Source organism: Mastigoproctus giganteus, chromosome 8, assembly GCF_048544385.1.
Source record: "Mastigoproctus giganteus isolate SK-2022 chromosome 8, ASM4854438v1, whole genome shotgun sequence".
Taxonomy (NCBI): domain Eukaryota; kingdom Metazoa; phylum Arthropoda; class Arachnida; order Uropygi; family Thelyphonidae; genus Mastigoproctus; species Mastigoproctus giganteus.
The window spans coordinates 218,901,840-218,925,106 of NC_143582.1; the positions used below are offsets into that span (position 1 = coordinate 218,901,840).

Here is a 23,267-nt window from a genome sequence, read left to right on the forward strand (position 1 = left end):
TAATATAGTTGGAGAAAGATGTTACATGGTGTTTTTCCATGGAATCTAGATTTCTATAATGACCACTTTTATACAGTGTGAATATTGAGACTTTGTGACTGCATGTTCTCCATGCAGTCACAAAGTCTCAATTTCAACAGAATGCGTGCAGTTAGAATTGAGACATTCGGCAAGCAGGAGGCCAGTAACAATCTATGTATGGTCTGAGGGTGGGTTCTGGAAAGGTTCCTGAAACGTTACCTTAATGTATAGTAATTTAGTTAATAGCTAAATACACAACCTTAATATTCATGTGGTATAAGAGTGGTCATTATGAAAACCTAGATTCCATAAACAAAAAGTTGCCAGATCAGTCACTTTTAACCAAGCATCAAGAGAAGATAAAAGGATCTAAGTCTTGTCTTGGTAAGGCTATATTCCTTTCAATAAGTTAAGTAATCCATTTTTCAAATGATTTTTGAAAAAATATATAAAACATATAAAAAAAAATTCTATAAATCAAAATGTTCCAGAAGAATCTACCTTGAGGAAGGTACATCTGGTTGTCTGCTAATGAGACAGCAGATACTTTTGGCCTTATATTGCCAATTTAAGTTGTGGGAAATTAGGCAGATAACCTTCTCATCTGCATTGGCTTGCTTGCAAGGTTCTTGAAAACATGAATCACTCCACAATTGCAAGATTTGTGAGTGATTCTTTGCAGTTGTTATGAATAGACTGAGAATCAGCACATAGTGAAAAAGTCTGCATTTTTGTTAGTGATGTTAGTTCTATATAATAAAAGCAACTTATGCATTACACATTTTCTATCCAAACCTAATCCACATTACTTGCATATCCCATTGCTTATTATAGGCTTGTAGAAACAATTTGAGAGAATTTTTGTGAAGTTTATAAGTTATTTCTTATGTAAGCAGATCTTTATAAAAGCTACTACATACCTACTATTACAGAGATGTGCAATGTGTCCTTTCCCTTGCACCAGGGCCTATTCTGACAAAGTGGAGAAAGTGGTTACATGCAACATTGTCGCATGTAACTGCTAAATATTTTTAGTCTATAAAAAAAAAAAAAAAAAAAAAAAAAGTTGTCAGTGCTTTGGATAGTGTGAATGCTGCAGCTGTTGGCACTGGTGAGGTATGTCTTTCCATTTCTTTGGTTTGAAAACATGTGCTGTTCATCAAGGCTCATTGTGCTAGGTTAGCCAATTCTATAACCAAACTTGAAACATGGAGACTCTTTGAGCAGTGCAATTGAAGAAAGTTCAGTTAGAAATTTCAGCCATCTCTGGAGATATAGGAGAGAAAATAAGAATAAATTTGATAGTGTTTTTAAAAAGAACTCTGGATTTCATATTTCAAGGAAAATATACAACTTTGTTAATGGGACAGAACAGGAAATTCAATTTCAAATAGAGACTTCAAAAGGCTCACATTTTTAAATTTAACCCAGTCATTTCCATCAATGTGCACAACCTGTTCTCTGCTTTTAGCACATTAACTTCATCATATGTTGCACATTTGTGTCATGTGGTGTTTAATCCACTTGAAGGGAACTTCCAGTTTGACAGAAGAAAAATCAGATATTTTTTTTCTAGCAACCTTGACAGCAGCTGACGAATTCAGTCAGTGAAAATAAAGTCCAAAAATGCCTCTGCCCTCTCCAATCCAAATTGACTTAATCCCTTAATATTTGAATTCTGTTCATAAAGGTCATGGGAAATCCAGCAGCAAATATATTAAAATAGTTTGTGATGGTATATGCCACAGATTTACAGTGGATTGCATTAAAAAATATATTGAGGTTTTTTTTTTTTTTTTTTTTTCTAATTGTAATAAACGGGGAATAAATGTAAAAAAGTTATTGCATATAACAGCATCTTGGTGCATATTTTGCCTGCTTTTTAGTGCATATCAAATGTATAGTCATGATGTTGCTCTGAATTTTACACAGATAGTAGATTTACCTTATTTGTGATGCTATTTTTATAAAATAGTATTAGCAATATAGATCATTTCATGAATAATAGTGTCATCACTAATGTGAGTATAAATCTAAGCCTTTGACATCCAAAATTTGGCTTCTTCCACTGGAAAGACCAAAGCATATCCAACACGAAAATTGAATGTGGAAATAAATAGTTTTCTAATTATAGCAGAATAAAACTGAATGAAATCTTAGTAGCACAAAAAAAAAAAAATAATAATAATAATAAATAAAAGTGTAAAATGTAGAATCACTTGAAGTAAAATAGTAATATGGAAAAAAAAAATTAACATTGGGTTCCACTCCCAGTGGAAAAACATTAAATTTTGAAATATTTTCAAAAATATACATTTATTTAATAATTCAAGCACAAATTTTTCCACATACCCTTTATCCTAAAATCAAATGATTCTGTATACTGTTATCAGTTTACTTGTAGGTAAAGGAGCTGAAAAATGGGCAACACAGCATGGATTGAAAACAGTTTTACCCCTTACAATGACATCAGGTAATGTAGACATAATTTTCTTGTTATATGAAAAAGATTACAGTTGACATAATATTTGAATTTTTATACTTATCCCTTCATACTTAAATACAAAAAATGTGTAGAGCTAATATTATAAAACAGCCTCATAATGTTTAATTGCATTTGAGATACTTTTCATATGCACTGCACAACAAAATTAACAGAACGTGTAGAAAACATGGTGTAATTCATTTGGCTTGTGATGAAGTGGGACAAGAATAATAATGCAATGAGGAGACAGTGAGAAAGTTCGGACAGGTATAAGGTACATTTATAGGGGTTGCATGGTGGTGTACCATAGAATAATAATGCAATGATGAGAAAGTTCGGACAGGTATAAGGTACATTTATAGGGGTTGCATAAGAATTACCAAAACAGTCACATTACAGAAGACAGCAGATGCTCGAAAATATGGTCACATGATCAGTACAGCATATGATCCACTCGAACAGCTAGAGAGGCCTGGCAGCTGTGAACCATGCTCAATATAAAGGCATCTATATGATTCTATGGTAACAAATCCCATTCATCCACCAGCATAGATTTCAGCTCAAGAAGTGACCGAGGATTTGGCTGTCAGTGTGAAGCCCACAGGCGTCCCACACATGTTCAATCAGATTTAAGTCTGGTGATCGTGCCAATGCTGGTCACAGCAATTATTGGATATCTTCAGTTTTAAGATATTCCTCCACCACTTGAGCTCTTTGTGCAGTGGTATTGTCATGCATGAAAAGAAAATCTGGGCCAACCGCACTCCCAAAATTTCATGTATAGTGTTCAAAGATCTGTTCTCGGTACCTCTGTGCAGTTATGGAACTCTATCAAAAACATGGAGAGGAATGCAGCCATTGATCATTACTCTGCTCCACACAAGAACACCGCCTCCACCATAAGTGTCCCTTTCTCTGACATTGAAGGGATGGTACCATATTCCTTGTTGTCTCCAGATGAAATAATGTCTAGAATCTGTTTGTAGGCTAAAATGGGACGACTCATCAGAGAACAGAACCATACCCCAGTTTCGATGAGCTCTGCAGTGGTTTGGAGTTAATAGGATACAAACCATTGGCTTCCTTGCATAGAGTCCACTTGAATTGAGCCTTCTTAATACAGTCCAGTTGCAAATGTTTTCACCTTTGGCTGCAGCAACCTTAATAAACAGTTGATGACAGGACATCATAGAATTCTATCTTGCTGTTAGAGCCAGATAGTGGTCTGTTCTGATTGATGTAGCCCTTGGGCAACCTTGGCCAGCTCTTGTAATGGTTCCTGTCTTCTGAAACTGCTTCCATAGTGCCGAGATGACCGTGCGTGACACATTAAGCCAATTCTACCTTCACCTGTGACTGCCTTTCTTCAAGTCATCCAATGGCCCACCACATCAAAGAATTGTCTAAAAGACAATGTCTTGCCATCCTGAGTACTAGAGATGTGGTCATCCCACTGAGTAAGCCAAAAAACGGGAATGAAGCGACATGGTTGCAACCCATGTTTTTATAGGCATGAATAATTTGCATAACGTGTTGCTCTGTAAGGTGGTAGATCGATTCCTATTGGATATTCAGAATTTGCATGCCAGGATACCTGTTATATCAAATATTCACCTTCAGTGAGCAACACTCTTCACAATAAAATATTCATGAAAAACATTTTGTTCTGTTAATTTTGTTGAGCAGTGTATGATAATCAACATAACAAATCTTGATAGTATCCCAGATCTTTGGCAAAACCAAAGATCTGAAAAAATGTCAAGGACATTTTTTCAGTCCATTGTTACCTGTTTTTCATGCTCAAATATATAACATATCATTCACTTTGTTCAGAAATCTGATTATTCTTTGTTGCATTGTCATTCATGATTTCCAGTCATTAAGAGGTAAATTAGTCACCCATAATAGTGTGATCACAAGGCAATCACACTTGGTCTATAACACACCTTGACTATTATCCTTCATTTACCACTGATCATTTCATACCAATGAGACTCAACTTCCATTTGGACTTGATCAGATTCTGTGAATGATATGGTCACTCTCAGGCAGCTTTTGATAAGAAGCATAACCAAAATTTAGTAAAAAAAAAAAAAGCAGGATACCATTTCCCCAGAGGTATTGAGATATTCTGAGAAAATAATGCTACTTAAGTTGAAGCAGTACCTCCTTTGAAGTAATATTGGGAGAATGTAGCCTCCCAATAGGGGTTATATTGTTTCACATAAATTTTTGTGACATTTTTATTTGGAAGTTTTTCTTCTGAACACTGCTTCTGCTTATTTAGGTTTGATACATTTATTCACTGCTCAGCACAAGTCAGTAACTGAGGCTATCTGTTGTCTGATGAGTGAACAAAATTGATCCAAAACCAGCTACAATAGTGCCTTTGAGGTTTTTAATAAATAAGAGATTCATCTACCAGGGGCAGTGGTTTCCTATCTTTTGTCACTCAAGTCACATCTGAAGTTAAAAGATGCCTATTCACAGCATACCTAAATAGTAATTTCCATTGAACTCGATGGTGTTTTTCCTAATCTCGCGGCACGCTTGAAAAGGGGCATAGCACATCAATGTGTTGGGATACACAGGTTGGGAACCACTGTACTAGGGGATGTTATTATAGTTATATTAATTATTGTAGGTTGACTCATGGATAATCATTTCTAAAGAGCCTAAGCCTCTGTCACTGAAAGGACAAACGGATCCCCAGACAGTCTCGACAGAAAAACAATCCAATGTACATTATATTTTCAAATTATCTCAAACATGCCCCCCCCCCCCATGATAAAATTTTTATCATTCCTTGTTTGAGGATGGCACCGAGTCTTGGTACCTCTTGGTTTTGATTTTGATTTTTATTTATTTTTTATTTTTGTTTTCTCAAACCATGGGGCCCATTTCTCTCAGATTCCAATATATATTTGAGAATAACTGTGTGTGTGTGTGTGTGTGTGTGTGTGTGTGTGTGTGTGTGTGTGTGTGTGTGTGTGTACAATTCTCAAATATCTGCTTGAACAGATTCTAATATATTCACCCACCTTTGATAAGCAACAAACTTCTCTCACAATTAAAATTCTGCCATTTCTTATCTCGGGGTAGCACCATATCTCAATTAATACCCTAAATTATACTCTTTGTTTACCTGAAATTGAATTTTCTTTTCCCAAACTGTAGTCCTATTTCTCTCAGGTTTCTCAGATTAACCCTATAAGGAAGAAGTAATAATAATGATGTATAATGAAACATTGGAATTCACTGAATTCATAATTTGCAGGCATCTGCAATTTGTAATTCGATAAACTATCATTATTTTTCTCCTAAAGGTGTGTTATTTTGATAATTTTGTTTTAACAGTGTGTTACCAGTGTCACCTTGGCCTGGCACATTATGGTCCAAGCTGCTAATTCACCATAAAAAATTAAACCAACCAGTGTCACTCAAAAACTTTTGCTGTGTTATAAAAAAACAATAAAATCTCTATAGTTTAGTAATGATATGTTGTTGGCTAAGAAATGTTTAGAGCAATGTTTTTTCCATTTTTTTGAGTAAGAGCACTTCGGAATGAAAAAAAAATTAATGGAATACCATGTATATATATATATATATATATACACATATATTCAACATTTTTAAATATAAACTTTATTTCATTCATTTACTTTCAATCCAAAAAATCTCCTTACTTCATGACTAGAAAGAAATTAATTCAAATTAAAATTGTCATGAAAATTTGTTTTCAGCATAGATATAACAACTATATTTTCTTATTATTCCCCATTTCTTTTAGGTATATTAGCATATATGCATAAGTGCATATTGTCTTGTGCCACATGTAACAAAGGGACCCCCACTGGACAGATTTTCATGAAATTTTATATTTGGTTCATATAGAAAGATATGTAAAGCTGTTCCAAATTTAATTAAAATTGGACAAATAGAAATCCAGAAATTATTTCTTTTTTTCATACAACTTGTATGAAAAAAAGAAATTCATAGAATACATGTAGTTTTAATGCAGTATTGTTAACTTTAGACAATTGTGCATGCTGTACATATATTATTATGTAAGACTTGTGAACATGGTGTTGCTTTGAACATATATATATGTAGAGAGAGAGAGAGAGAGAAGATGCTTAAAAGTATATGGGAAAGAGCAATAAATATACAATTGTAATTAAACTGAATGGCTAAGTTTCGAGAACATAAAAATTTTTAGTTTTATTAAGCGTTCTATAAAGTTATAATCTCATTAACTGATAAGAAGATAATTGTATTTACTTTTAACTTCAGTTAATCACAGAAAAATAAAAAAATTGATTTTAAGAAAAAAAATATTCACCTGAAATATAATGCATTGTGTACATTACCTAACTTGTATTTGTTACCGGATGTTTAACATTACTTAATAAGAAAAAGTGTTCAGGCAATATCACATTTTCGGCATGTGTTTTGTTGGTTCCTGGAAAACTTTTAAGATCAGGCATAGCCTCCCCTGCTCCCCCCCCCCTCTGACCACAGAAATCTATTCATTAAATGAAAGTATGTTTCACGTATTAGTCAAGAACATAAAGTTGGGTTGAAGCTGAATTTTCTACCTGTGTTCTTCTGGTCCATGGAAAAATTTCAGGTCCAGTTATGATTTCACAGCCTTTTTTCCCTCTCCCACCTCCCCTACAAAAATCAGCATAAATGAAAGTATGTTTTTACATTAATCGACAAGAAAAATGCAGATTTTTAAAAATTGCTACCAAATAAATTTTCAACATATATATGGATCATTTCTTCTGTACTATCATATTTCATATTAGTTCTTTAGCCCAACCCCAAGTAAGCCTTCTTCCTTCATCACTCCATATTGTTTCTATAGGATTGTTGTAAATATTAATTCTTATTGGTGCTTGATTTTCCTATATAACAGCTTCTCTTTATAACATCTCTTGAAAACAAAATTTAAAACATCCATTTTAAAACATTTTTATTTTCTGTATATCCTGTCCTCCCCCATATGTTTCAGAGAGAGAGAGAGAGAGAGAGAGAGAGAGAGAGAGAGAGAGAGAGAGAGAGAGAGAGAGAGAGAGAGTGTGTGTGTGTGTGTGTGTGTGTGTGTGTGTGTTAAATAGGCATGAAAAGTCAACAGTAGGAAAAACTAATACACATTCTTTGATTCTCTCTTGCTAGATAATTCTTTGGGAACCTTCACAAAATACAAAAGAAAATTATTAGATTATGAAAAGAACAATGCAAAAAAGTTTGCTGGAATATCAGATGAAAAGGTAAACTTATTTTTTATGCTAATATTTAAAAAAAATTATGAATTCATTACTTTCAGATAAATGTCATTAAAATTTAGACTGGTGCTATTCACCAGATAGCGCTTTTTGCAATTTGGTGTAACACACTAATATTTCTCGAATCACTCAGTGCAGCCTGCAAAACAAATCTAACTTTAAATATGGCCCCTCTGCGGGAAACGGTTGGACAACACTGTATTATAAGATTAAAAGACAAATTTTTAAAGATTTGTTTTTTTGTGACTTAGTACAGAGCATTAACTTAATTGGTTTGGATGTTATATCCAAAAGAACTATAAAATGATTACTTACAGAAGAAGGAAGACAAAATCAGAATCTATTCGCATGAACTGAAAACCATGCCTCCTATGGTTTTCAATCCCAGGTTCAAGGAAGTATTACTGATTGTACAAAGCCACTGATTGTTCAAGGAAGTATTACTGATTGTACAAAGCCATTTCGGAGCAATGTGGCCTCAGTTGCTAATGCTCCTAAAAACCAAATAACAAACAAACAAACAAAGCCATTTGTACAGGTTATGTAACATCATTAATTTATGTATAACAGGCTGTTAAAACTAAAGCTGAAACCTGGACAAATCCTGAAGAGCCTGATCCATAAGAGAATTAATGTTGTTATTGTATAGGCAAGTTTTGTGAATTGCACGTGCGTGTCAGTGTGACGGCTGCCTAATCTCGAGCTCCTCAAGTTTTCAGTGTTTAATGTATTTTTTTTTAGCAAGTCTGAATAATAGGTTCGTATAGTGACTTCCTAAGTTATCCTGCATCCTTGGTGAAGATGACTACCATGAATCTTTAGGTAATTATTGTTTTTTACGTGATTTTTTTCTTGCCTGTACTGTATTCATATTTGCCGCCTTTGTTTGTCTCAATGCCCGGATGTTAACTCCTTGGTTACTAGCCTTCACTGCTCACTAACTCTTGCCCACTACTGTATCACAAGGTCAAGCAGTTGCATTGTGTTGGGAGTTATTCGCCACTCGACCCCCCCCCCCGTATTGCAGGACATTTACAACTCCGACCTATTTACGCTCCTGCTCTACTTATGAGACTGCCTTCGGCAACAAGCTGGAAGAAACTTGGCAATCAAGCGTTTGGTTATTTGTCTGCTATTTGCCTGGCAACGAAGTTTTGGAAATTGTCAGCTTTTGCCTGGACAACGCTCTCAACAGACCACTTTTACTTTGACTACTAAACACAATTGTAAACTCTTTTTCAACCCACTCGTAATCCTTTTATCTGCGCCTAAAATCTGAAAATGCCTTTAAAGCAAGATCACCCAAATAATGAAAGCTGCGTAATTTGTGGCATTGTTCCGGACGTAGCTATAGAATGTACTTCCTGTCTCAAGACATACAGAAACGAATGTCTCGCGTTGGACCTAAAGAGGCTCGGGAAGCAGCGACGGAAAGTATGGCAGTGTCCCCCCTGTAAGGGAGAAAATTATATGCAGTCACTAGGAACAACTGGTGAAACTTCTAACAACAACGTTAACCAAATTTCGGATTCACTTGAGCACAGGACCCAACCCGCACCTGAAGTAGACACGGAAAAACTGAGATCGTCAGATTCACATGTGGAATTGACCCCTGACTCATTACTGGCAGAACAAAATCTCATCATGCAAAAATCAAGTAGTTCCCAACAGGATAACATCCTATCAACAGAGATCTCCGCAATAGTTAATCAAGCATCACTCGAACACAGTCCACTCTTTGTCTTGCTCCTCACAAATATCGAGACAACTCTATGTAAGAAGCTATCCCCAATTAATAATATCCTCACAGACTTACTGCTTGAAAACAAGCGACTACGAGAACAAAATGAATGCATGCACAAAACATTGGAGGTGTTGGGAAAAAACTTTGATGACCTGAAGCACTCTGTTTGTGATCTTGCTGTTCAAACTAACCATCATGAGCAGCATCCTCCGGACAGACACGTTCATGCGAAACCGAGAGCTCCTACCCAAACCACCCCATCTTTATTATCACATGACTCCTCTCCATCCCCCATTCTTACAAGATGTGAGTCTTAAGTTGTGTGCCCTGAAATCACAGCAGATGCCAATGGATACTCTGGAAATATTGCCTCCCAGAAGATCCAAAGAAGTCATCAGGAGCAAAACCTGCCAAATTGCACCTTTTTGCGATCACAAAACTCACATATGGGGTCCTCGCGCTCGAGACCGGATAATGCTCTGGCTGCAGAAGTACATCGCAATTGTGGCTCCACCTCAAACAACGTGAGAGGTAACCATTATACAGGGACTACGACTGTATCTAATGTAAAGACCCATAGAGACACTACAACATATGCAATGATTGCAAGCCAACGAACAAAAGAACAAACACTGACCCATAATCCAACTCTTAAGGAACTGAGCCCCAATCTTAAAGTTATTGGAACCAATTTGCACTTCAGCAAGATGCAAATTGCAAACACTCGAATGATGGACAAGCGGATGCGTAATGTCTTCATTAGTAGGCTCTCCCCTGCTACCTCAGCTGATGATGTGGAAAACCTTCTTGCTGCATTCAAAATGAATGGTAGAGTCACTAAGCTGTCCACGAAATATCTCACCTATGCCTCCTTTAAGATCGATGTAGCTGATGCAGATTTTGAAGCATTCTTCAATCCTGAAATCTGGCCTGCTGGAGCTCTTGTTATGCCATATCTCAGGCACCGATATAGAAGTAATGGAAAGGACTCCCACCAATGGTACCCTGATTCATAGCAATCCCAGATCTTGTTACCGCAACCAGAATCACAGACACAGAACACCAATATGCCAATCCCTGTGCTCGTCAATCCTAGACACACCCCGCTGAATCGAATAGTGCCATGTCAGAGACCACCCGTCCGTATCCAAGTACCCAGAGTACCTGCCTGCACCATCTTTTATCAGAATGTGCGTAGTCTTAGGAACAAGCTTGATACTATGGAGCAAATTCTGCTCCCCGGACATTTTGACCTGCTCGCCATCACCGAAACCTGGCTGAATGATGATGAAGAATTCCTAGCGGCAGCTGCCCCAGCTGATTATGGGGTTGTATTCACATCTCGGATTGCACGCAAGGGTGGAAGCGTCGCAATATTCTACAAGAAATCTGCTTTCAAGCTATTGGATAATAAATCCAGTAACTCTCCTAACTATGAAGCAATCCTCGTTACGTTAGGATACAACTTCGTGACGTTTGACGTCTGTGTGCTGTATATTCAAAATTCAAAGCAAATTCAAAATGGGAAGCATTCAAAGAACTTATCGTGGAAGCTACTAGGCTTTACATACCAACTAAGAAATATTGTTCAAGGTTTAGGCCTAAATGGTTGTCAGATGAACTAATGAGGCATATGGCAGAGAAGAAAAATGCATGGGATACATACAAATTAACACATGACACGGACGCCTATGATAGATACAAGTTGATCTGTAACCAAGTTACAAAGGAGGTTAGGCAGGCGAAGGCAGATTACGAGAGATCCTTGGCAAGGGATGCGAAGAAAAACAGCAAAGAGTTCTTTACTTATGTAAACTCTAGAAGGAAGGGGATGAATCAGATTGGTCCACTTGAGATCGATGGGTCAACTGTTGATGACCCTGCTCGGGTAGCTAACAAACCAAATGAATATTTTGCATCGACATTCACACATGAGGAGTTATTCAGCGAGGGGAATGCCAGAGGTGTATTCAACTCTAGCAGTAAGCTAGAGAATCTTGTAATAACTGAGAGCAAAGTGGAGGAGAAATTGTTGAAGATAAACACAAGAAAGGCACCTGGGGTGGATGGGATCTATCCAGTTATATTAAAGGAGGCAGCAAAGGAGGTAAGCAAACCCTTAGCCATAATTATGAGAGCTTCCTTGGACTCAGGGGAGGTACCCATTGACTGGAGATGTGCAAATGTGACCCCAATTCACAAAGGGGGATCAAAGGCTGACACAAGTAATTATAGACCTGTGAGTTTAACTTCTGTTCCCGGAAAATTAATGGAGGCACTGGTGAAAGAAGCACTGCAGGATCATCTAGACAAGACTTCAGTTATAGCTAGGACACAGCATGGTTTTGTTAAGGGGAAGTCTTGCCTGACCAATTTGATTGGATACTATGATGCAGTCACAAAAGAACTGGATGCAGGGAATAACTTTGATATTATATACTTGGATCTTAGAAAGGCTTTTGATACTGTTGCACATGGAAGACTGCTGCACAAATTGGAGCAGTGTGGCATTGGAGGCAAGTTGCTGCTATGGATAAAGGGGTGGTTGAGGGGGAGAAGACAGAGAGTGGTAATCAATGGACACTGCTCATCGTGGACTAATGTTATTAGTGGAGTCCCTCAGGGTTCAGTATTGGGGCCTTTATTGTTTCCTGTATTTATAAATGATATTGATGATGGTATATCAGGCTTAATGTCCAAGTTTGCAGACGATACGAAGGTTGGCAGGGTTGTCAAGGACACTACTGACACTATGCTGCTGCAACAGGATTTGGAAAGGTTGAGCAGATGGGCTTCGAGGTGGCAAATGAAGTTTAACATTGACAAATGTAAAGTACTACATATGGGAAACAGCAACCCCAGAGCAACGTATCAACTCTGTGGTACTACACTGACAGTGGTAGAGAATGAAAGGGACCTGGGGGTGGTGGTGCAGGCAGATATGAAGTTCTCTGAGCAGTGCAGACGAGCTGCAAGAGTAGCTCATGGTGTATTGTCAATGATATATAGGAATTTTTCTAGCAGGGATAAGGAGGTGATTATTCCCTTGTATAAGGCAATGGTCAGGCCACACCTAGAGTACTGTATACAGGCCTGGAGGCCTCATTTCAGGAAGGATGTAGAGCTGCTGGAACGAGTACAGAGAAGGGCAACTAGATTGGTGAATGGGACAAAGGGGTTCTCTTACGAAGAAAGGCTTAAGTTTTGCAAATTACAGTGTCTGGAGACTAGGCACCAGCGGGGTGATCTGATAGAGGTGTACAAAGCCTTGCATGGTTTGAGCATGCTCAATGCTGATGGGATTCTTCCTCTAGCTCAGAAAAATCACCTGAGAGGGCATAAATTCAAATTGAGGAAAGACAGATGTAGGATAGATGTGCGGAAATTTGCCTTTAGCCAGCGGGTGGTTGGTGGGTGGAACAGACTTCCATCCCTTGTCGTGGAAGTTGATAGCCTAAATAAGTTTAAGGCTCAGCTGGACAGGTATTTCGAACGAACAGAGGGGTGAAGTGGAAGTGGTTATTTTTATTTATTTATGTTACTTTTTTTTTTTTTTTTTTTTTTGGCTGATGCTGCATAAGCTTGCTTTCTTGCATCAAATGTCTCTACTAATGCTAATGCTAATTGCATGATATACCCCCAAAGCCGTCCCAGCAAATCATCCTTGAAGTTTCCAACTGGTTAATCAATCAGCTGCATCCCACAGCTTCTCACTTAGTTTGTGGTGATTTCAATTTACCTCCTCAGCTATCTAATCTGAAAAAGGATCTTCTGGCACACTTGAGATGTGCTGACCTACAACTTATTAATGAAGCTCCAACCAGGAGGAATAACCTCTTAGATCTAGTTCTAGCCTCTTTCCCTTGCACCCTTGATTACATTACAGAAACGTCATTTGACTCTGATCATGTCCCGATACATGTGACCGCATATCTGCCAGCCCCCAAATTAGAAGCCAGAAGGACAACAACAAAGGTTGACATCACTAGCCCCAACTTACTTGACGTAGATAAGTGCATCAGAGCCGCCTCTCTCATTCCCTGGGTGGCCTTAGAGACTTGTGACCCAGAACTAGCTGTGAACATTCTCACAAACTGGATCAACACGGTTGCCAAATATGCTGCCTCTAAAAAGATCACAATCAGTCCATATACAAGACTTTGGTGGAATTCTGAACTCAAAATGAGTTTCCAGCTGAAGCAACAGCTCCATCGCACATGGAAACAGTCGCAAAATGTCAATGATCGTATCGTTTATTCAAGGGCACGGGCTCAATTTAATCGCCTGAAATCTGAGGCAATCAAATTATACGTTAACCGTGAGCTGGCTAAAGGAAAAATTCCATACAAGAAAGTGAACCCTCATTTTCCTTTATAACTTGATCCTGAATTGTGGCTCGATTTCGTCACAAGATTTAACCGTAATCCTATGCCAAACTCAGATCTAGCTCTACTAACAGAGCCCATCCAGCAAGAAGTGTTGAACAACATTCAGATTACAAAACAACAGCTGATCGTAGCCATCAATTCTCTACCTGCCTCGTCAACCACCAGTGATGATGGAGTTCCCCAATTCATGCTCAAATTCCTAAGTCCGTACATTATTCAGCCACTTTTAATTATCTTCAACCAGTTACTCTCGAACAAAATTTTCCCACAGCAGTGGAAAAACTATCTCATCAAACCTTTAGCCAAAGTTCAGTCGCCATCGAAACCTAAACACTTCCGATCCATCTCCAACTCCTCCGGCCTGCTGAAGCTCCTGGAGAAGGCCTTACTCCCCATCCTCACTAAGCAGATCTTGCCCAGTAATCCAGCCCAAATTCACTACTCCCTTCCAAACAGATCAACGATCACCAATCTGCTAGCCACCACGAATACTATCTTGTCAGCATTGGAAAATAGGCAGGAACTAGTTGTGACTTACTTAGACATTGAGGCTGCATTTGATGCCGTCCAAGTAAACCAACTTCTCACTCTCCTGGAATGCCACTTCCAGATCACAGGGAACATATTATGCTTTCTCTCCTCTCTTCTGAATAACAGAGTTATAAAGCTTCATACAGGAGATCGCACCCTTACTAGATCCATCACCGCAGAGTCCCACAAGGAGGGGTCCTTTCGGGCCTTCTGTTTTCATCCATTATCTTCCCACTGGTTGCACATTCTCGATGTCTACTGAGCTATGCGGACGATATCAAGATACTCACTCCCATCATCCCTGGTCAAGACCTAGATCTGGTAAAAGTGTAAATTAACAACACTCTCACCACAGTCACATCTTACCTCTGCCAGTTTGGGCTCAAGATCAATCCTGCTAAGTCCGAATTCATGGTGTATTCATTGAAGCAAACTCCTTCTTCTTCTCTCCAGCCTTCGGTCGGCAACACCCTCATCCCAATTGTGTCCAGCCATCGTGATCTGGGCGTTGTATTCAACCCAAAACTTCGATTCAACGCCCACATGGACATGCTCCTCACACGTGCTTCAAGACTCCGGTGGATAGCAAAACAACATCTCCTTCATATCACAGATAAAAAGATAACCGTGAGGTACATAAGAACAGTTATCTTTCCACCTTTACTCTATGCTGCTGAAATTTGGGCGTCAGCGGCACCGTCAATAAAGAAACCACTCTTTGCCACAGAATTCTGGCTCCTAAAGTGGGCCAACAGGAAGCACAACCTTCCAGCTCTGATTCGTATCATGCAGTTTGCCAACTCTCTCGGAATTCCACGGCTTCCCACCTTAGTCGACGACCAATGCCTCCTAGCAACAGTCAAGATGATAACAGGCATAATGGCAACACCTTCATTCTGGGATACCTGTGGCTGGAGGATCCCCCCCCTGCTGCCCTTAGGGCCAATCCCGAGCTCTACTCGCATTCAGTACGACTCCATCTCTCGGACAGGTTCCTTCCTCAGCAGATGCTCAAGCAAACCCAGGCACTGGACGCCGACCTGAACAAATTCGCTGCTGACCGGACTTACCGGAAAAAAATTATGACGAGTAGGACTAATCAGCAATGACTGATGTATACCTTGCATCTGTTCCTGTCTGATTGAGCTGGTGCTCTTATCTCGATGTTAAGTCAGCTCAATCAGACTTAACTCTCGTAAGGAGTTCTCTCCTTTGTATTATAATATGTTTTCTTTGTAAAATTACCTTTTTGTAAATAATTGTTCAATTTTCCGGGAAGTTTGGGAAACTGTAAGCCCCTGGCTTTATGGCCGTGAAGGGTAATAAAGATTATATCTCTCTCTCTCTCTCTCTCTCTTTTGAAAACAAACAAAAAATGTCTTTCTCAGAGCACCAGCAACTCCAGCTTTTTATGTTTGAAAATATTAAATAAGGTGTGTGAAGTACAACCATAAAAATATTCCAGCATATGCTGCAATCATAAATAACATTTTATATTCAGATTTATTCAACTTTTGAAACACTTGGTATGGTGTGATGAATACAGCAGAGTGTCTGTATTCATCACAACATACCAAGGCAGAGTTGAACTGACATCCAGATGCTTCCCTACATGAAATACTTACATGTCTACATGGTCAGTGATAAAGGGGCAAGCCGTCACTTATATCATTATGCATCATTTTATAATATCATTTATGGAGCGTGCCATCAACTATCGTATTCTTGTTCATTGCACTGATTGGTGATCATGTGCTTTCCCAAAATGCCTGGCCAGTGAGTATAAAGTTCTGTGCTTAAAAGATTTCTTCTCGGTAGTTTTACAATTGAGGAAGATGTTGATTACTAGTTGTAATCAACAACTTCCAACAATTTAATCAAAAATGCAAGGAAGTTTTATGGATTTTTTTAATGTGGCTCAGTTAATTGGTGTCGGGCAGGAGTTGCATGTTTTATCTTCCAGAAACCCAGGTTTTCATCCAACAAACAGGCAAACTGACTGAAGAATACATGCAGTTACATTAACAATACAATATACTGTCGTCAACCTGCATAGTCTGATGTCTTGTAGCCTGCATTTCTTTGGTGCTTAACACAAACACATATGCCTGGTTTTAGTTAAATTTTATCACATGTAATTCTAAGGTTTTAAATTATATGCTTGTATTTTAATGTAAATAGTATTCATGTTTGAAGTGTACAATTTATATTTTTATATTCATAAACATTTTGTCCTTATAGGCTAGTCACAGTGAAGTACACCATCTTCCAGCATTTAATTGTACACTAAATAAAAAAATAAAAAAACATCTGGTTGAAAGGGGGGGGGGTGATTTTTAATAATCAGTATTCCACACAGCCTTTAATGACATCACTAAACCTTTGGGGGATCACTTTCTCTAACTTTTTTTGATATATGGAGATTAGAATTTCGCTCCACTCCTCCCAGAATGCTGCAACTAGTTCTGTGCTTGAAAACTGGGACACCTTGTTTTGACTCTGTTTGTTCCAAAATTTACCAAAGGTGTTCTTGAATTCTGATCTGGGTCCTGTGCTGGAAATGGCAGATTCACCATATTATTCTTCTCAAACTGCTGTTGTCCTAAATGTGCTTTGTGACACAGGTTGTTGTTGTTGTTGTTTGGTTTTTAGGAGCATTAGCAACTAAGGCCATATTGCTCCGGGTTATGCAGTGGTCATTCCCTGACCTTTCCGCATCCTCCGTATTTGGTGGTGACGGGCTCAAACCCCGGTCTAATCAAGAAGCGTGTGCTATGCACTGCTGCTCCTTCCCACCTGGCTACGGAGGCGCCTGTGACATAGGTTATACTTATGCAAATACTACTTCTCTCCAAAGAATTGCTGCAATATGCAGAATGTCAACTGTGACATTCTAAACAATGCAGAATTATTTAGAATGTCACAATAGACTGCTGCATTCATGGTTTCGTCAATGATCAGAAGTGGTCTAAGTTCACTTCTTATCACTATAAAACAGGTCCATCCATCACACTATTACCATTGAACTTCTTTTAATGCAATACAGTTTGGATGAATCCATTCATTGGGTAAATGCCACACCGAAGTTCAGTTTCTATCACTGCTGTTGACATCCAGTGCTTGCATTCTCTGCGCCAGGAGGCAGTGATATGCATTGTTGGGAGACAGCTTCAGCTTATGAACAGTCACATAACCATGTTAACCCATTCTGCGAAGTGTTTCTGATGATTGTTGGTCCTGAACTTATTCCAATAATGGCATCTGTCTCTCAAGTAAGCCCATTAAGCTTCCTTTGTGATTTCCTCTCACTGTCTGTTTCATCTGCTGACATCTTCTGCAGAGGCACTGATGATAATCTCCCTGGCTTGGGATAGTTTGGGTTTGGTATAATTTTGGGTGTCCCACTATTTTTGCTATCTGGTGAATAGGCATATCAGCTGCATGACAGCTACTATTTTTCAGTGCTTTTATACTAATTTTCACAGTTCCGTTCACAGATATATAGTGATGGTTTGTTATGCTGTTCCTCCAATAGTTGATAAACAAGTAAACATCTCTGACAGTTACCAGATGGTTTTTTTTTTTTTTTTTTTTTGCATAGAAATAAACATAGAATTTATTCTATGTTTATGTTATTTTTGATGTTTTGTGTTTATCATTTTTATTTTTTGCTATGTTTTTCTTGAAGAAATTTTATGAAACTTAAGACTTTGTTATTAAAGTTGCTCATTTAAAGAAACTTTTAATAAACCAAAGGCTTTTGAAACAGTTTATTCATAAGAAAAAGTGAAAATTACAGAAATGGGTAAGCCAAATATAAATTTGGCCATTTCTGTAATTTTTTTTTATAAAAAAAAAAAAATTTTTTTTTTATCTTGCGTTTTGTTTGTTCAAGTATCCATGAGCCAATTCGTTATTTTATTTTTATAGTTTTAATTAAGTTCTTATTTATTTAGTTTATTTTTTTACTATGCTTATTCCCAATGCAAAGATCTTTTTCTAATAGTGGTATATCATTTTTATATTCTAATCTTTCAACAAACTCCTAAATATTTTCATAACTATAAATGTTTACTAGTCCCAATTTTTGTTAATTATTTTAATTTTACAACTAAAAAGAAACTTTCACGTAGTCAAAGTCTTGTGCAAAATAGTTACTCATTCTCAGTAATGGAAGTAAAATGCATTTTCTTCTTTATTATAATTTTCAAATTAAATTAATTTTATTTTCTATTTATTTTTTCTCTAGACTCCAGATGTCATAGAAAAAAACTGCAATAATAGGAGCATGGAAGAAGTGAGGTTGGATACAGTTGGAGCTGTGTGCGTAGATAATTATGGTAATGTAGCTAGTGCTGTGTCTAGTGGAGGAGTTGCTCTAAAACCATCAGGAAGAGTGGGACAGGTGTGTTGATTGAAGTTAGATATTTTATATTAAAAATTACTAAATTTATTAAGTCTGTCACATTGCTGTCATATATTATATATTGCAGATTGTGAATTTTTAAGAAAACTGATAGTATTGAAACAGGTCCTGATATGAATTCTACCAGTCTCCTTCTAAACATTATAGTAACTTCGGCATTGGCACTATTGGACATTCATCTACAATCACTGCTTTTACTTATTTCCACAGTTATAACAGTTGTTGTCTTCACACAGAGATATATAATGCAAACTCTGCTGGAATAAATTTCCTAACTGTGTATCTGAAAAGAATATACTTTTAGAAATAGTGAAATGGATATAACTATATGGGTATCTGGTTGGCCTTTAGGGCTGAAAATACACGTTACACCGCATGAGCCAGGTAGGAGGATGTAGATAAGGGCAACTGAAGAATGGAATATCTTGTGCCCCTAAATGGTGATTATGGATTTATCTGCTATAAATCCATAATCACCATTTGCTATAAATCCATAATCACCTGAAACAACTTTTTTTTTTTTTTTTTTTTTTTTTGTATGGCTGTTATTACCATTAATTTTAATTCTTCTTTTCCTTTCTCATATTCCTGAAATATTTAATCAGAAGTTATGAAGGGTAGATTGACTAACAAGAGTGGAAGTTAAAATTTGCTTTATAATTAAGAACTATAAAAGAACTTATATTCTGACCAAAATATGTGCTCAAATAAATTAAAATTAGGTTAGCAAAAAAAAAAAAAAAAAAAAATTTGTTATCTTTTATTGTTATATGTTTTACTTCTAAATAGCACTATCTGATATTGAACTGCATGAGAAAAGTATCACATATTGTGGTGTGTGTAAGTGAATGTTCCATAGATTTCTAAAATTATTTTATTGCTACAATTTATAAATTGATTTAAAAGATTTCTTTTTTGTTTTTTATTTAGGCTGCTATCTATGGATGTGGCTGCTGGGCACAAAATTCTCTTCATCCAGACAGTCCATGTGTAGCTATATCCACTTCTGGTATGAACAAAAGATAAAATTTAATATTGTAATTCAAACAGTTTTACTGTTTGACATTTACTGTCAATTTCTTTTTAAAAGTAATATTCTCATGAACCTGCTCATCCAGCTGATATTACCAGTGCTTCTAACTGATATTATTACAGTATAAAAAAAAATAAACTTACTACAGATCCTTAACAAAAGAATAAAATAATAATAATAAATAATTCAAAAATAATAAAAATATATAAAGGAAGATATAAAAAAGAAGATATATAAAAAGTAGATAAGAAAATAGACTAATTAGGTGCTTCCTTCTTCGCATAGGTAACTATTCAGTTGACCTTTCAATTTCTTCAAACTCAGAATTTCAAAATGGGTTTTTAAAAATTAAAACTTTATATCTACAGGGATTGTTATAAAAGGACTGGCAGCACTGCCGTGCACATGAGCAGATATCACATGCCATAAGTATGTATAAAAAGATATAGGGTAGTTTTATAGCAGCAATAGTTTTGTAGAACTTGTCTGTACAGTTGTTTTGCTGTACAGACAAGTGCAAGTGCCTGTTGAAGATGCCCTGAGCTCTGTTTACTAAGCACATTCAGCACTCTTGAATAAAAATTACATAGGGTGAGGAAATGCAAAAAAGAATATATCCATGGTTTTGGGGAAGCGTGCAAGCTGGATTTACTGGCCTGTCATACTGTGGCCGAGTGAGTAAAGTTATTTCAACATCCTACACAATGGTGCAAGGTGTTATGTGGCTGGTACTGTGAAGGCATTACTGCATTGGTGTTGGTGGCAGCAGTACATTTTATAGTCCCCATTCTTGAGACACGAGTTCTTGTATTCTGAGAGACAAAGGAACCACTCGGGATCAGAACTTTCAGAAAACACAAGGTGCTGTTAGAAGTAGATTGCTTTCTCACTATGCTTCAAAAAAAAAAAAACAGGGTGGTGTCAGACACCTGCCTCTTTGAGATAGAGTTGTACAGGACAGAGATTACTTTGAGGGAATGGAATTCTCATATACTTGTAAATAAAGCTTGCATTTTTGTTGCCACTACTTTCTTTGCACAACCCTCATATTTTATTATTTTTTAAACATAGCAAATGTCTAACTTTTATAAAATCAAAGCTGCCCTGCCAGGAATATAGGATATCTAGTGTGAGTAATATATGACTACATAACTTCAGTGGAGCTGAAACTCATGAATCCAGAAGACTGTGTAATACCATTCCTGGTTGGAGATACAGGAATGGTATCACACAGGATGTTGTACTTTGTCTGAATTTCATGACCTTTGTAACTTTAATGAATTATACCATTGTGTGAACTAAAACAAGGAGGTGACTCTATGTATGAATAGTAATATAAAACATACCTGTTTAGAACTACACTGTCAGCATACTTTCCTAACTTGTCAGGTGCTCTTATTTATTTAGAACATATCATTGTAGGAGGTGGAGAATATCTTATCAAAACCATGTTTGCTAAAGAATGTGCTAGCAGTTTACTTTCCTGTGATGACAGTGTGTCAGCAGTTATGGAAGCATTTCAAAGTAAATTTTTAAGTGAGTATCTTTCTGAATATGAATTTTTTTTTCTTATGTCTCTCTAATTCAGCTAGTTTGTTTCAGGCAGCATGATCAACAAATTCATCATGCAATGTTTTTTATTAGCTTTTGAGAAATTATAAAAATTATTTTTGATTTAAGAATTTTTGTTTTTTTATGAAAATTGCCCATTTAAAGAAACTTAGTGAATGAAAGGCTTTTGAAACAGTTTATTCATAATAAAAAGTGAAATTAAAGGAATGGGCAAGCCAAATGTAAATGTTATTGGTTGTTTTAGCAGTTTCATGATGTTTCACCTACTATAGCTGCCATAGTGCACTGGTTCGCATGGTACTACTAGCTATGGTTTTTTTTTTTTTTTTTTTTTTTTTTATCATGTGCTTTGCTGTACAAGTATCCAATGGGCCACTGTGCATGCTCTGAAAAACTAGAATAACACAGGGCAACCTTCCACTTGAAATCATCTAACTACAACCCCAGTTGAAGAAGCCTTTAAGAATTATCCCAGTGTTCAAATAATACATTGGCATGATTCTTAAAGGCCTGGGTTCAAATTATTATGCCAGGATTCAAATCCCAAAGGGATTTTAACCCTGGCATAATTCTTAAATAATTTTACTTGGAGAGGTCTGGGTTCAAAAGCCCAAAAGGATTTGAGTGCAGGCCTCTCCAAGCAAGTAGCAAACTCACTGCATTGTTATAGAGGAAGTAATGATGGGAAAAAAATATACAGAACTTATAAACACTTAATAGCTACATTATATTGATGCTTAATCAGAGCTGTGTGTCATAGCTTCCCTTCATTTATGCACAAACAATTACAAACTTATACTATGCTGAATAAATACAGTAATTTAATAATTAGTATTTAATAATTGGTAATTATCTGTTATCTTTCATTTTTTACTTAGAACTGTAGCAAAGCTTTTCTAGAAATGAAACACTATCAGGCTGTTTTTTATTTGTAGAAAAGCTTTGCTACTTTGCTCATATATCTCTAATAAAAGACACAACTGATTAGGTAAAAATGACCTCAAGTTCTGTTGCAGTATGATCATATAAAATAATGATGCACAAAAAATGCAACAATCCCAGAGAAAAACAAGATGAATAAAGAGTTTAAAATTAAGAGATAAACCTTTGTCGAGTGGGCAAGGCAAACCTTTGATAATCAACCTCAACAAAACATACGATGGAAGATACAAGCAACAGAGACATTCACTGCAAAGTGGAGACTTAGAAGATAAACCTGGACTAGGTACCATCACAGTAACTAAAGAAAACACCATCAACTTGGATTCTTGTTGTGCAACACTTTCAAAATTGAAATAAGTCAAAAACAAATACGTGCCTCCTCTCAGATGGCATCATCTTGCTTCATGAAAATGCTCACCCAAATGTATCTCAGCAGCAAACTGCCTACAAACGTTTCATTGGGAAGTTTAGCTTCATACAGTCCTCATCTGGCCCTAAGTGACTACCACCTGTTTACCACTGGTAAACATTATTTGCCATCAATTCTAGTCAAAGTTTAAGGCAGATAGTTCTTAAAAGGTGGCATCAGCAAACCAGTGTATTGGTGGGATAGATGTCACAATGTACAGAGCAATTATGGGGAAAAGTAACTTTAGTGTGGATTACAATGCTAAATTTGTAATATGTTGGGTTTATTTTTGGCCTGTGAAAAATAAATTTATGAAAGTAAGCTGTTATCAACTTTTTAATGTTTTATCTCTTTGCCTATGGTATTTAGAAATTTTTTTAAGTGCTGTATCCCCCCCCTCTCTCTCAGTATAGAATATATATCCT

General features: G+C 36.9%; 1 protein-coding gene across 2 annotated transcripts in view; it reads left to right on the forward strand.

The window, feature by feature from the left end:
- The window catches only part of Tasp1 (Taspase 1), a 57,144-nt gene that overhangs the window by 28,412 nt on the left and 5,465 nt on the right, over positions 1-23,267 (forward strand). The window contains exons 7-11 of one of the 2 annotated variants that reach the window (XM_090380113.1): positions 2,415-2,494; positions 7,688-7,782; positions 18,710-18,865; positions 19,817-19,895; positions 21,342-21,455. In XM_090380113.1, coding sequence (XP_090236239.1) covers positions 2,415-2,494; positions 7,688-7,782; positions 18,710-18,865; positions 19,817-19,895; positions 21,342-21,455 — 524 coding nt within the window. The remainder of the gene's footprint in view (positions 1-2,414; positions 2,495-7,687; positions 7,783-18,709; positions 18,866-19,816; positions 19,896-21,341; positions 21,456-23,267) is intronic. The other variant, XM_090380114.1, reaches the window with a different exon arrangement.